This window comes from Giraffa tippelskirchi, chromosome 4 (assembly GCF_054371585.1).
Source record: "Giraffa tippelskirchi isolate mGirTip1 chromosome 4, T2T-mGirTip1v1.2.pri, whole genome shotgun sequence".
Classification (NCBI taxonomy): Eukaryota; Metazoa; Chordata; class Mammalia; order Artiodactyla; family Giraffidae; genus Giraffa; species Giraffa tippelskirchi.
In genome coordinates, this window is record NC_137278.1 from 79,202,602 (window position 1) to 79,217,695 (window position 15,094).

Consider the following 15,094-nt stretch of genomic DNA (forward strand, 5'->3'; position numbering starts at 1 on the left):
CTCCCCCTTTCTTATTCTCCCCAGTAGGTTGGGACAGTTGGAACTCTGCCATTGTCCAGCATGCTGCAGTTCAGTCTGTCACCCACCTTGTCGATGGGATTTCGTGTGTTAGCCATGGTGGCTCTCTTGTTTTCCCATGTGGACCATATAAGTGCTGAGACAGAAATGGAAGGAGAAGGCAATGAGACTGGCGAGTGTACTGGCTCCTATTACTGTAAGAAGGGGGTGATTTTACCCATTTGGGAGCCCCAGGACCCTTCCTTTGGGGACAAAATTGCTAGAGCGACTGTGTATTTTGTGGCCATGGTCTACATGTTTCTCGGAGTCTCAATCATTGCTGACCGGTTCATGTCCTCTATAGAAGTCATCACGTCTCAAGAGAAAGAAATCACCATAAAGAAACCCAATGGAGAGACCACCAAGACAACTGTGAGGATCTGGAATGAGACAGTGTCCAACCTGACTTTGATGGCCCTGGGATCTTCCGCTCCAGAGATTCTCCTTTCAGTAATTGAGGTGTGTGGCCATAACTTCACTGCAGGAGACCTTGGTCCTAGCACCATTGTGGGGAGTGCTGCATTCAACATGTTCATCATCATTGCGCTTTGTGTTTACGTCGTCCCAGATGGGGAGACAAGGAAGATCAAGCATTTGCGTGTGTTCTTTGTGACAGCAGCATGGAGCATCTTTGCCTATACCTGGCTTTACATCATTTTGTCTGTCAGCTCTCCTGGGGTCGTGGAGGTCTGGGAAGGTTTGCTTACTTTCTTCTTCTTCCCCATCTGTGTTGTGTTTGCTTGGGTGGCAGACAGGAGGCTTCTGTTTTACAAGTATGTCTACAAGAGGTATCGGGCTGGCAAGCAGAGGGGAATGATTATTGAACATGAAGGAGACAGGCCATCTTCCAAGACAGAAATTGAAATGGATGGGAAAGTGGTCAATTCCCATGTTGACAGTTTCTTAGATGGAGCCCTGGTTCTGGAGGTTGATGAGAGGGACCAAGATGATGAAGAAGCCAGGCGAGAAATGGCTAGGATTCTGAAGGAACTCAAGCAGAAGCATCCAGAGAAGGAAATAGAGCAATTAATAGAATTAGCCAATTACCAAGTCTTAAGTCAGCAGCAAAAAAGTCGAGCATTTTACCGCATTCAAGCTACCCGCCTGATGACCGGAGCGGGCAACATTTTAAAGAGGCATGCAGCAGACCAAGCCAGGAAAGCCGTCAGCATGCATGAGGTCAACACGGAAGTGGCTGAAAATGACCCTGTCAGTAAGCTCTTCTTTGAACAAGGGACATATCAGTGTCTGGAGAACTGTGGCACAGTAGCCCTGACCATTATCCGCAGAGGTGGTGATTTGACCAACACTGTGTTTGTTGACTTCAGAACAGAGGATGGCACAGCCAACGCTGGATCTGATTACGAATTTACCGAAGGAACTGTGGTCTTTAAGCCTGGTGAGACCCAGAAGGAAATAAGAGTTGGCATCATTGATGATGACATCTTTGAGGAGGATGAGAATTTCCTTGTGCATCTCAGCAATGTCAAAGTATCTTTGGAAGCCTCGGAAGATGGCATCCTGGAAGCCAGTCATGTCTCTACCCTTGCTTGCCTGGGATCTCCCTCCACTGCCACCGTGACTATTTTTGATGATGATCATGCCGGCATCTTTACTTTTGAGGAACCTGTGACTCATGTGAGTGAGAGTATTGGAATCATGGAGGTGAAAGTACTGAGAACATCTGGAGCACGTGGAAATGTTATCGTTCCCTATAAGACCATTGAGGGGACCGCCAGAGGCGGAGGAGAGGACTTTGAGGACACATGCGGAGAGCTCGAGTTCCAGAATGACGAAATTGTGTAAGTTCTTTTTTTTATACCTATGTGTGTGGTTGAGTGTGTTTGTGGTTGTGTGAACATGGGTGTGTTTTTTAAAAACTAAGTGGTGAAGAAAGAATGGATTGGTTACTATACAGAACCACTTTCAAAATATCAAAATATCCCAGCTTCTAGCTTGTGTGCCACTGATCAATATACTATATATGACAAGATCCTAATGTGATTTTAATTTTACTTTTATGCTTTTACAGTTTTAAGTACATTTATAGATCCTGATGAAATGAGTCTTCTGACAGAATTTATGCACTTATGATCGGTTGAAAAACTTGTATTCTATCTTGATCATGTAACAGACACACAGAAAGGGAATCACAAAAGTCATGTTATTTTCTAACTTCATTACTGAGTACAAATTGGGAAAGCCCAAAAATAATTTTCTGGCTGCCAGGGTTGGCTGAAATGATTTTTGCTGCTTTTCTCTGACACTGTTTTTGTGATGGTATAATGTTTCTGCTGAAATGCTAATGCTTAATTATAACTGAATGACCAATCCTGCCTTTTCAGTTTGATGCCAATGGGGAAAAGTCATAAAGTTCTTTTTTAGTTCTAGTCTGATTTTACTTTACATGGTTAAACAAACCCTTTCACCCTGCTGACATAGGGATGGTGAGAGAAGTAAGATTCTGAGTGTCTGAAATGACAGGGAGCAGGTCAGAGAAAAGAAGTGGGAAACAGCTAAGTTTTCCTACTGGCACTTTATAGTGATATTTGCCAATGCAGTAACACAGAATGTCTGATTGTGTGATGATTCCTCCATTGGCATATGATGTTTAGAGAGCTTTTCCTCCTTTCTTGCCTAAGGCCAGGGGCATTGCACTCACCAAAAGCAAACCAGAAAATATGACTCAGTCAGTAATATCCAAACTGCAAGGATGGAAGAAAAAGAACGGTTTATAATATCTGCAGTGAAACATTCATTTTAAATCATTCATTTGAAAATATTCAAATGAATGATTATGTTGATGGGATCATTGATAACTTAGGAATTTCAGGATCGACAATATAAAATATAGTTTGTTATCAAAATGGTTAACTCTTGTTAATGGCATGTGACATCGCAGATGAATTCTCTTCAAGATGAAATTTCTTCTACAATAAGTGTAGAGAAAATAAACACAAGGATTGGGCGGGGGAGAGGAAACAGATTTTCCTAAAAGAGCTTTCCAATGTCTTTCACCTCTTTGACATTGTATTTATAGAGATGGGCAATCAGTGTGCTGTCACAGTGAAATCTAAGAGAAATCGTAATAGCCTTCCTTGGATGTGTGTGTGGGGAGAACTTTTGCTCAGTATCTATTTTACATTGGTTCTTATGCTGTTAACATTCCACTTATTGAGACATGTTTTGTTGGGACAGATACTTTACTGAAAGATGGTAATAGGAAATGAATATCCTGCACACCCAAGGATGGATTTTCCCAAAGGCCTGTGTTGATTATGGTCCTGCCCACATTAGTACATAAACTTTATTTCTTTGCTAGGAATTCTTGCTCATTACATTTCATAATCATTTCAATTATTGAACCCTCTTGTATTATATATACTTTTACATGCATTACAAGTGCTATTGCGTATTATTAAAGGAATACTGCATGTTATTAAATGAACTCACAAGGGTAGCTCTTAAGTAGGACCAAATTGGTATTTTGTTTTCTTGACTCATTTTACGCAGGATGTTTTCTCAAAAAATGCAATATTGCTTTCTCTTGAGAATAATGGCTCTGTACTTGTTTGAGAGGTAGCTTTCCCTGTCTAGTCTGGTGTCCAGGACTTCCACCAAAGCATAAATAAATTTCTTTTGGGCAGAGTGTAGTAGAAGAAGGAAAAAAGAGACAGTGGTTTGATGGTAAAATTTAGTCTGTCAAGCTCCATTTCAAACATTCACCCTATGCCATTAATTGATTTAATTCTTGCTATGGAGGGAATATTGCCAAGTTTCAGCTTTAGAAATTTAGATATCTTGTGAAAACTGGTAAGAATCAGTGGAATTATCAGCATCTCTGTGTATGTGTTCTTAGGAGTATTCTAGATGAATAGTCATTCCTAGTTCTATAAAATTCTTCCTATCTTTTACATGGTAAGTTGAAATATGAACTTTTAGTAATGACAAACATGTTATTTATATAAGTGTAATGAAAGTATATCCCTGCATTTTTTCTTCTTTCTAGAATTTTAAGGAATTTTCATCTTAGTGTTACAGAGTTTTACTACTGATAAGGTTTGAAGACAGTTAGTAGGTTTATTGCTTGAATAAATTTGTTGCGGTGACTGGTACTTAGCCTTATCTAGGCACCAAAGATTCAAACAGAATGCGTCTGGGAAAACAGAATATTATCAAAGATCCCTGATTCTATTTTTTTTTTAATGGATTGTTTTTCCTCTGGTAGTTGTTTCCAATGTCAGGTCCACATAGTCAGATCCAAGTTAAGAAGAGCTTGTCATCATGTAGTCTAGATGAAGTATGTAGACACAAGTCAGTTTTTATCTTTTAAAATGAATTTATATTTCATCCAATTACAAAGGTAATCTTGAGAGATGATGTTCTCAAAAACCTAAAATACAAGAATGGGATCATGGACACCCATCAGCTTTAAATACTGTGTATGGTGACTGCAGCCATGAAATTAAAAGACACTTGCTCCTTGGAAGAAAAGTTAGACAACATAGACAACATGTACAGCAACCTAGACAGCATATTAAAAAGCAAAGACCTTACTTTCTCAACAAAGGTCTGTCCAGTAATGGAATTCCAGTTGAGCTATTTCAAATCCTAAAAGATGATGCTGTGAAAGTGATGCACTCAACATGCCAGCAAATTTGGAAAACTCAGCAGTGGCCACAGGACTGGAAAAGGTCAGTTTTTGTTCCAATCCCAAAGAAAGGCAATGCCAAAGAATGCTCAAACTACAGCACAATTGCACTCATCTCACATGCTAGCAAAGTAATGCTCAAAATTCTCCAAGCCAGGCTTCAACAGTACATGAACCGTAAACTTCCAGATGTTCAAACTGGATTTAGAAAAGCCAGAGGAACCAAAGATCAAATTACCAACATCCGTTGGATCATCGAAAAAGCAAGAGAGTTTCAGAAAAACATCTACTTCTGCTTTATTGACTATGCAAAAGCCTTTGACTGTGTGGATCACAATAAACTGTGGAAAATTCTTAAAGAAAAGGGAATACCAGACCACTTGACCTGCCTCCTGAGAAATCTGTATGCAGGCCAAGAAGCAACAGTTAGAACTGAACATGGAACAGCAGACTGGTTCCAAATCGGGAAAGGAGTATGTCAAGGCTGTATGTTGTCACTGTGCTTATTTAACTTATATGCAGAGTACATCATGAGAAATGCTGGGCTGGATGAAGCACAAGCTGGAATCAAGATTGCCAGGAGAAATATCAATAACCTCAGATATGCAGATGACACCACCCTTTGGCAGAAAGTGAAGAAGAACTAAAGAGCCTCTTGATGAAAGTGAGAGAGGAGAGTGAAAAAGTTGGCTTAAAGCTCAACATTCAGAAAACTAAGATCATGGCATTTGGTCCCATCATTTCATGGCAAATAGATGGAGAAACAGTGGAAACAGTGTCAGACTTTATTTTTCTGGGCTCCAAAATCACTGAAGATGGTGATTGCAGCCAGGAAATTCAAAGACGCTTACTCATTGGAGGAAAAGTTATGAACAACCTAGACAGCATGTTAAAAAGCAGAAACGTTACTTTGCCAACAAAGTCGCATCGAGTCAACGCTATGGTTTTTCCGGTAGTCGTGCATGGATGTGAGAGTTGGACTAGAAAGAAAGCTGAGTGCCAAAGAATTGATGCTTTTGAACTGTGGTGTTGGAGAAGACTCTTGAGAGTCGCTTGGACTGCAAGGAGATCCAACCAGTCCATCCTAAAGGAGATCAGTCCTGGGTGTTCATTGGAAGGACTGATGCTAAAGCTGAAACTCCAATACTTTGACCACCTAATATGAAGAACTGACTCATTTGAAAAGACCCTGATTCTGGGAAAGATTGAAGGTGGGAGGAAAAGGGGAGGACAGAGGATGAGATGGTTGGATGGCATCACTGACTCAATGGACATAAGTTTGAGTAAGCTCCGGGAACTGGTGATGGACAGGGAGGCCTGGTGTGCTGCGGTCCATGGGGTCTCAAAGAGTCAGACACGACTGAACAACTGAACTGAACAGCTTTATTAGATAGTCTTTAAATTCTTTGGTTTTGTTTTTTTGGTTTGTTTAAAGATGTGCATGAAGCCAGAATTTATGATGCTTTCCACAGCATCTTAAAGCAATTCCTGGAAAAGCCTGGATTTAAAATATATCTATTAAGACATCATTAACCAAGATAGAAATAGAGTTCAGTCTGATCAGGGAGGGAGATTAATATGCAGTCAGATTTATTGATTCATTGTTTTCAAGAGTAAGATAGATTCCTAATCTTTGACCTCAGTTTTATTGTAGAAAAAGTCATTTAAATTTATAAAATAAGTACATCTGTCTTCATTTATATTTTTATATAAATGAGTTGAATTATTTCAACTTGACCCTTTTAAAGATCAAAATCCATATTTTAGGAAAATACCATTAAGTGGTAAGTGCTGCTTGTGGTCTCAAATAAAATTTATTCTCAGCAAAACATTTGAAAATTACAATGCAAACATTCATTAGACAGATGTAATTAACAATTAGCACATGCTTTTGTATAAACACAATCAATGAAAAATACTAAACCCATGCTAGCTAATCTTGACTTTCAACAGGGAATTCTGTCTGATGTTAACAGCTAATAAAAAATAAATGAAGAATATGCTAATTTGATTTGTGGTTAAGAAGATGACATCCAAAAATATGAAGTGCTACTAATGTTTGTTCTTTAATGATGCTAGTTTCGTGGTAATAATTATTAGAAAATGTTTGGTGTTTCAAGGTCTAACATTAGCTTGACTGTTCTGGAAAATGTTAAGGTTAATTAACTAGTGTAGATGAAAATCAAATTTAATTACTTAGTTATAGCTCAACAATAATATCATTTTTGGAAGATTACTCAAAACATCATGAGCATTTACTGCTATATATTTAAAATGCAAAGTTGGAAAACGAAGTATGTAGGTTGCTTAGCAAATCATTTTACTGGGAGTTTCTAGCCATAATTTGTTAAGCAATGAATCTGTCCAAAATTAATTTAGCTTTAAAGACTATTAATGTTTACAAGTTTGATGCAACTTCATTAACTCTAGCAATAAGATATGTATTGTATTGCTAATACAACAGCAATAGCTATTAGCAAATAGCAAATACACTATGTAAGACATCTCAACAAATATAGCTCTTGGATGCAAAATATTTACATCACTTTTTTTGGAAAAATATGTAGAAAAGAAATTCCATATAGGCTTTATGGAATCGTTATTATATTCCAGGGAAAATAAGTACTTTGTTTTTGCTGTTTATATTACCAGTATTCTTTTCTTGCTCTATAGAATACCAAGGAATAAAGACCTAGCTATATGATAAAACAATTATCTGAGAGTAAAACAAATATGTAATATCAGAAGGCAGTCAGCTATAAAAAATGAAAAAAATATTAAGAAAATTTTAAATGATAAGAAAAAGAATAATAATAATGTGTATTTGGGGGAAAATCAGAAAGGTGAAAAATACTAGAGAAAATAGTGTCAGACAAAAAAGACTATTAGCACATACTACCTTGAATCCAACATATTCTAGATTTACTTTGTGGCAAAAGTATTTATCTGTGACATTTAGCAAATTAAAATGATGGAGGCATGACACTTTACACTGATAAAAAATTTTCCCAAGCAATATAAAAAATTTAGATGGAATAATTTTAAGGTTTTAATGGACTTCTACTTTGGATTATCTTTCCAGACTGGAATATTTATCTCTTTTAGAAGCAAACCACATGTAATATTATTTGAAAATCTAAATTGTAACTACAAGAAATGTTTTTAAAATGCATATGTTTTCATGAATGCATAACTACTATAAAAAATAAGACAGGGTAAGAGCCAAAAAAAAAGAAAAAATTACAAGTTCTAATTCACTGTTGCCGGGAACCTAAATTGATTATGTGCAGAAGGGTTATTTACCATGTCAACTAGATAGCTGCCTTTGCTACTGTAATCTCATTTTCCCACTGCAGATTAGAGTTTGGGGTTATAATAGAATTATGTAAAGAAATTTTATTTTAGCAAATAAGATGTCATAGTTTAGATACACTGAAGTGTTTAAATTATAGGACTGCTTTCTGAGTCATCATTCAAGGCCATCACATGGGGGGCTGATTGATTTTCTGGTTCAGGGTTAGAGAAGAATTTATCAATCAGTCTGCACATACTTACTAAGCTACTAATTTGCACTCAGCGCTGGCCTAATTATTTTGAAGGAAACAGAAGAAATATCTCCAAATATGCTAAAATGGGGGGTAATGAGATGACATATTTTAATCAGTATAAATATCATTCCAAAGATAAGCCATAAGTTGTAGGAGAAGCCTTAATTTAGGGTAAAATATTTGCATTTGCAGAAGGCATAATTGGAGAGAAAAGTGATGTTCATTTTAAGATAGAATCATAACTTGGTAAACTTGAGTATGGACATTTTCAATATATAGGATGGTTCTCAATATTAATGAAAGACTCAGTGAACATTAATTTTCTTTAGTGGAATTTTATTTTTTTAAATTATAGTTGATTTACGGTGTTAGTTTCAGGTGTGCAGCAAAACGAATGTGTGTATATATATACATTTTTGTTTATATTCTTTTCCATTATGGTTTATCATAGGATATTGAATATAGTTCCATATCCTATAGAGTAGGACCTATCCATTCTGTATATTACCATTTTGCATCTGCTAACCCCAAAATCCCCCTCCATCTCTCTCCCTGCTCAGCTTTGGCAACCACAGGTCTGTTCTCTGTGTCTGTGAATCTGTTTCTGTTTTGTAGATAAGTTCATTTGTGTCATATTTTATATTCCACATATAAGTGATATCATATGCCATTTGTCTTTCTCTGTGGGACTTGAGTATGATAATCTTTAGGTCCATCCATGCTAAATAATGTCTCAAATGGCATTAGTTCATTTAATGGTATTTTAAATTATTATGAAGGCATTTAAATTGATCTGAGTATATATCCCTTTAAGCCAGTCACAAACTGACCATTGTTGCATGATTCTACTTATACGAGGTATCTAAAATAGTAGATGCCACTCATAGAAGCAAGAGCATGATGGTGGTTGCCGGGGGAAATGGAAGGGAAAATGGACAGTTGTTAATCAACAGGTATAAAGTTTCAGTTAATGCAAAATGAGTAAGTTCTAGAAGTCTGCCATACAACATCATACCTGTAGTTAATACTATCGTGCCATGTACTTAAAAATCTTTAGAGAGTTAGATCTTATCAAGTGCTTTTTACTACAATAGCATAAAAATTTTAAATTGTTGGGAAAAAAGCTCTTGATCTACTTAAAAATCAGCTTATGTGCTTGCCCCTCTGTATCTCAATGCCTCTTATCGTTTATAAGCAAACTTTACAAGATTTCTAAAAAAAATATTGCCAGTATTTTCTTTTGCACTTAGTGGGATTAGTCCTGGCCTCTAGAAATGGTTTTGATTTCCTTTAGTCCTGTAGCGACTGAAACAGTCCTTAGCCCATTTTGCCTCCCCTCTGGCTCCATTTTCTCAGAGTTAACCAGTGTACAACTCTCATCTCAGTAGAACCCAAGTAGATTTCACATCATATTGTGAAGTAGGGAGAGATTTTCTTTGGTTTTCTTTCCTGAGGACCCTGGTAACCCATGAAAAGAGACTTAAGCATGCTGAATTCTTTGGAATGGAGCCACCTTGAGGGTATAACACCTATAATAGGATTTTATTTGTTGTTTCACTGTTCTTTGTTAGCCAAGGTATAGAAAATTGCCTGTGGATTACAGTATCTTGAGAACCATAGAGGTTTTCCTGTAAAGTATCTCCACCATGTTCTGTCATGGTTACTGAAATCCACTCACTGGAGATTCATTCTTTGGGATGGGAAAGCTGTTAGGTCCCCGTGTGTGTGTGTGTGTGCGCGCGCTAAGTTGCTTTAGTCCTGTCCAACTTTCTGTGACCCCATGGACCCCATGGAGCCCACCAGGCTCCTCTGTCCATGGAATTCTCTAGGCAAGAATACTGGAGTGGGTTGCCATGCCCTCCTGCAGGGGATCTTCCCAACCCAGGGATTAAACCCAAGTCTATTATGTCTCCTGCATTGGCAGGTGGGTTCTTTACCACTAGCACTACCTATTAGGCTGCTATCATGTTCTAAATGCCTTGCAACTCTTAAGGGTTATCCTCAGAACAGCAGATGTGGCTCTGTACCCAGTGGTGGGAAAGGAAGAAAGGACATCCAAATGTAAAGTAAGTGTGTGGCACTAGAGATGATCTTTATAATTGCCTTGGGTGAGCAAGCTGACCTTGTGGAAAGTGCTGATGGAGCAGACCAGCAGCTAGTGGGGTTCTGCTGTGGCTACCCACACTGCCTTGCAGCTTCTGTCCTGGGAGTGGGGAAGTCAAGAAGGTCCTGGAGGGGAAAATAAGTGGTCAACAATATGGCCAGAATTAAAGGAAATCTCCTCCTTTGCTTCCTTTCCTGGCTCAACAGACTGCCTACGTAATACCAGATCTGCTTGCCAAAGGTTGAGCCAGCCAGAGCTCTTTCTTTTCGCAGGCCTATATAGCTGTCTCTCTGTAGAGCCAGGCGAAATAAACAATGCCTTTTATTTCCTGCCTTTCTCCCCAGGACTTGTGTTCTCCATGACATTTTCTTTCCCTCTTACAATGTCTCCACAGGGTAACATAGGGGAATAGGCATTGTGTGCTTTGTGATAACTGAAGATACAGAGGCAAGGAGCAAGAACAGCCAAAGCAGAAATCAGGGAGATTTCTTTATGCCCAGAAATTCAGATATTAATGACACAACCTGAAATATTTTATTTCCAGATACAATTTTTAAAGCTTAGGTATGAGAGATTCTGAGTACTGGGTATCCTTGAAGCCCTGTGGTGACCCTTGAAACCAAGCCCACTGTACTTTTCCATGTTAGACTTTCTGAGATAAAAGATGGACGTAGGAGGAGCTCTCGACTTGGGTTCCGTGCCCAGGTTGGAGCTCTCCCTTGGTCCCTTACTAGCTTTGTGCCTTTCAGCAAAGGTAGTTAAGCTCTGAGTCAGTTTCTTTACCTGTGAAATGAAGATGACAGTGGTAAATGTTTTGATGGTGTTGGTAATTGTGATGATGGTGGTGGTAATTGTGATGATGGTGGTGGTAGTAATGCCATTGATACTGAGATGATAGTGATGGTGTTGGAGGTTGTGGCTTTGGATAGGGTGGTAGTGGTGATGATAATGATGATGGTGGTGGTGATGATAATAATTATGATGGTGGTATTGGAGGTTGTGGTTTTGAATATGGTCGTGGTATAAGTGGCGGTAATGGTGGGGATAGTGGTGTAGGTGGTGATGATGATAGTAATGATGGTGGTGGTGATAATAATAATGATGGTGGTATTGGAGGTTGTGGTTTTGGATATGGTCATGGTATAAATGGCGGTAATGGTGGTGGTAGTGGTGTAGGTGGTGATGGTGGTCATAGTGATGGTGTGGGAGGTGGTAGTTTTGACTGTGATGGAGAGAGGGAGGTGATGGTGGTGGAGAGATGGTTTTAAGAGGTATTGTGAGCCAGGTTTCATGCTGTTTTACTTACAATATTCATTTGATTAAAACCTCACAACAATTATATTGCTGTGCTCAGTTGCCCAGTCATGTCCGACACTGTGACAGCATGGACGGTAGCCCCTCAGGCTCCTCTGTCCGTGGGGATTCTCCAGGCAAGAGTACTGGAGTGGGTTGCCATGTCCTCCTCCAGGGGACCTTCCTGGGATCAAACCCAGGTCTCCCGTATTGCAGGCAAATTGTTTACTGTCTGAGCCACCATTGGTTAAGTGCTATTGTACTCACTTTATAGTTGGAGAAATTGAGGCTTAGAGAGTAACTAATTTTCTTTGGGTCACACAGCTAATGAGGGAGAACCTCAAATTTAGCAGTAGGACTGCCTGACTGTAAAGGTTAGTCTCCTCAGGGCTGTTCTCCTTTCCTGTCAAGTGGCTTTCGTAGGCAAGGCAGGGACAAACATGAAGGTCATAGTGCTGTGATCCTGACTACATATGGTTGTGCAGCTCTGAAGATGGGAAACTAGAAGAGGGATGTATCTTTTCTGGATTCTTGAACATGCATTCACCACAATGCCCCCCACACTCCATCAGTCTAGAAGAGCCATGATTAACTGAGTTTGAGAAGCAGGAAAAACTCTAAATGCTATAATCCTTCCATCTCTGCGACATGCCCAATTATTGTCTATTCTCTCTCACAGTATTTATTTCCTCTTGTTCCTGAATAGTAGCTTTCTGTCATTGCCTGCACTGGCTCTGTGTCTTAATTTCCTTATATGGCTGAAAGTGAATGTAGCTTTTCTTAAAATAGCAGTTTCTTGATCTGTCTTTCTTTTTTGTGTGTTACAAGACAATGTAAATTAATGATGACAAAGGGTACCAGAGGATGCTTGTTACTTTGTGTCAGCACTACTACCAAGTTTGAAAAGTTACATTCTTTGCCCCTAGAGGTCATTAACAGTAGGAATTCTTGGCTAGGAGGTTTTCCTAGAGGAAGGGACCCACATGACAGTTCAACTGGTACAAACCTACCCACAGCAAATGGAATTTTTAGCTGCTTATTTAAAAGTTCAATTCGAAGTCCCTCTTGCTTTTGAGCTATATTCTCTAGGATGCAAGAACAACAACAACAAAACACTTTCAACTAAAATCAGAAGACTGTCCAAAGACAACTTGCATATACTTTATATCAACTCAGCTTTCAGGTGTGTCTGTATGTCATTTGCTTTCAAGCATGGTTTTATTTTTTTAGACTTTTTCAGATAAGTTGTTGGTCTGTTTGGAGTAAATTCACTGTCAATATGTTTGTAAATATAATTAATTTTAACATTTAAGAGTAGCCCCCATCTGTTCATTTTCAACAGAGAACTTTTATCTTTCACACACATTTATTACTTACCAAGATAAAGGTGGGAAAGCAAAATTAAGTCCTATTAAGATGTAGTTTAATTTTGTGGTGGTGGTTAAGTTGCTAAGTCCTGGCCAACTCTTAGTGACCTCATGGACTGTAGCCCACCAGGCTTCTCTGTCTTTGGGATTTCCTAAGCCAGCATACTGGAGTGGGTTGCCATTTCCTCTCCAGGGGATCTTCCTGACCAGGGGTTCCAATCTGAGTCTTCTGCGTTGCAGGCGGATTCTTTACCGACTGAGCCACCAGGGAAGCCTAGTTTAATTTTTAGGGCTTAATAAAACAAAGGGGAAAAAAAAGTAATTCCCCAAAGAGAGCTCTCATTCTAGCACACTAGACATTACAATCTTAACTTGACACCAAGCTTAAAGTGAGCTATTCAGTTTAATTTGTAGGAAGAGAGAAAAAGGGAGAGAATAGAAAGGAAACAGAGAAAGAGAAGTTAAGGCAGGGAGAGTAAGAAAATGGGAGTAGACAGAGAAAGAAAAAAGAGGGAAGGAGAAAGGCAGGCCGAGAGACAAGAGATGGAGGCTGAGAATATATAGCCCTGATTAGAATTTAGCTATTACTAAAATGAAGTGAAGCCTGGAATTCATTCAGAATCTTGCTCAAGCACACAAAAGATAGTCTTTGAGTAAGAAGGTAGACCTGGGATTCACTTAAACTGTTGCTTTATTAAAAACAGCCACGTTGTCCTCGGAATGAAATGTACATACAATTGCCTGAGTGTGTTTGAGGAGCCAGAGGAAGGAGGTGGGATCCAATAATGATGGTACCTGCTCCACTGATGCCTGCTTTCAACAACTCTTTTATGAATACCTGTCCTGTGTCAAGTCCCTATAAGATGCTGTGACAAGAGTGGTGACTAAGACGTGGCCCCTGGCATGGAGAGTCTCTTGCTGGACTTGAGGTAGCTGTACTCATATGCAGTCCTGCGCTGATGTGGCTGTTGCACCACACATACAGCTTCTGCGTGCCTTCCTTGTTGCTTTTCTCTCAGTGCCTCCTGATGGGGATTTTGGCACTGGTGTTTGGCTGAGTAGGAATGATGCTCAGCTCTCAGCGAGGCTGCTAGCTGTAGCAGCTGCGCCATGTGCCTGCTCTTCTCCAGAAGAAAGCCACACTGCTTCCTCTCTCTCCTTGTCTAGCTCCCCCACATGGCTCCCATCACCATTTGGCTGCCCTCTCTAATAAAGAGCAGAAGTGTAAAGACTGGGAAGAATTCAGATCTGATTCATTATTCATAGCCTTGGTGAACTCAGGGATGTGAAGTAGAGAAAGGAGGTGTGTGTGTGTGCATGCGAGCTCAGTCTCGTCCAACTCTTTGTGACCCCCTGGACTATAGCCCACTAGGCTCCTCTGTCCATGGAATTTTCCAGGCAAGAATATTGGAGTGGGTTGCCATTTCCTTCTCCAGGGGATCTTCCTGACCCAGGGATGGAACCTGTGTCTCTTGCTGCTCCTGCATTGGCATGTGGATTCTTTACCACTATGCCTCGCATAGTTACTTAAAAAAAGAAACACATTAAAGATAACATAATATAAAAACCAAATAAGTGAAAGTGAAAGTCGCTCGGATGTGTCTGACTCTTTGTGGCCCCCTGGACTATAGCCCGCTAGGCTCCTCTGTCCATGGAATTCTCCAGGCCAGAACACTGGAGTGGGTAGCCTTTCTCTTCTCCAGGGAATCTTCCCAACCCAGGGATTGAACCTAGGTCTTCTGCATTGCAGGTGGATTCTTTACCAGCTGAACTACAAGGGAAGCCCAAGAATATTGGAGTGGCTAGCCTATCCCTTCTCCAGGGAATCTTCCCAACCCAGGGATCAAACCGGGGTTTCCTGCATTGCAGGCAGATTCTTTACCAACTGAGCTATCAAGAAAGCCCCAAAACCAAATAAGTGAAGCTTATAATCCTTTCTTTTGGAATCTTAATAAGTTGTCAAGTTGCAAAATATATACATCCACTGGATTGATCTGCTAAAATCATATCAAATTTGTTACAATGTTTTATTTAAATTGACATTCCTGTCAACGTGTATTAGGGTAGCCAGTGT

General features: G+C 39.5%; 1 protein-coding gene across 1 annotated transcript in view; it reads left to right on the forward strand.

Moving 5' to 3' along the window:
* The window catches only part of SLC8A1 (solute carrier family 8 member A1), a 384,185-nt gene that overhangs the window by 22,938 nt on the left and 346,153 nt on the right, over positions 1 to 15,094 (forward strand). Inside the window, exon 3 of the mRNA XM_081483159.1 lies at positions 28 to 1,859. Within this exon, the coding sequence (XP_081339285.1) occupies positions 28 to 1,859 (1,832 nt within the window). The remainder of the gene's footprint in view (positions 1 to 27; positions 1,860 to 15,094) is intronic.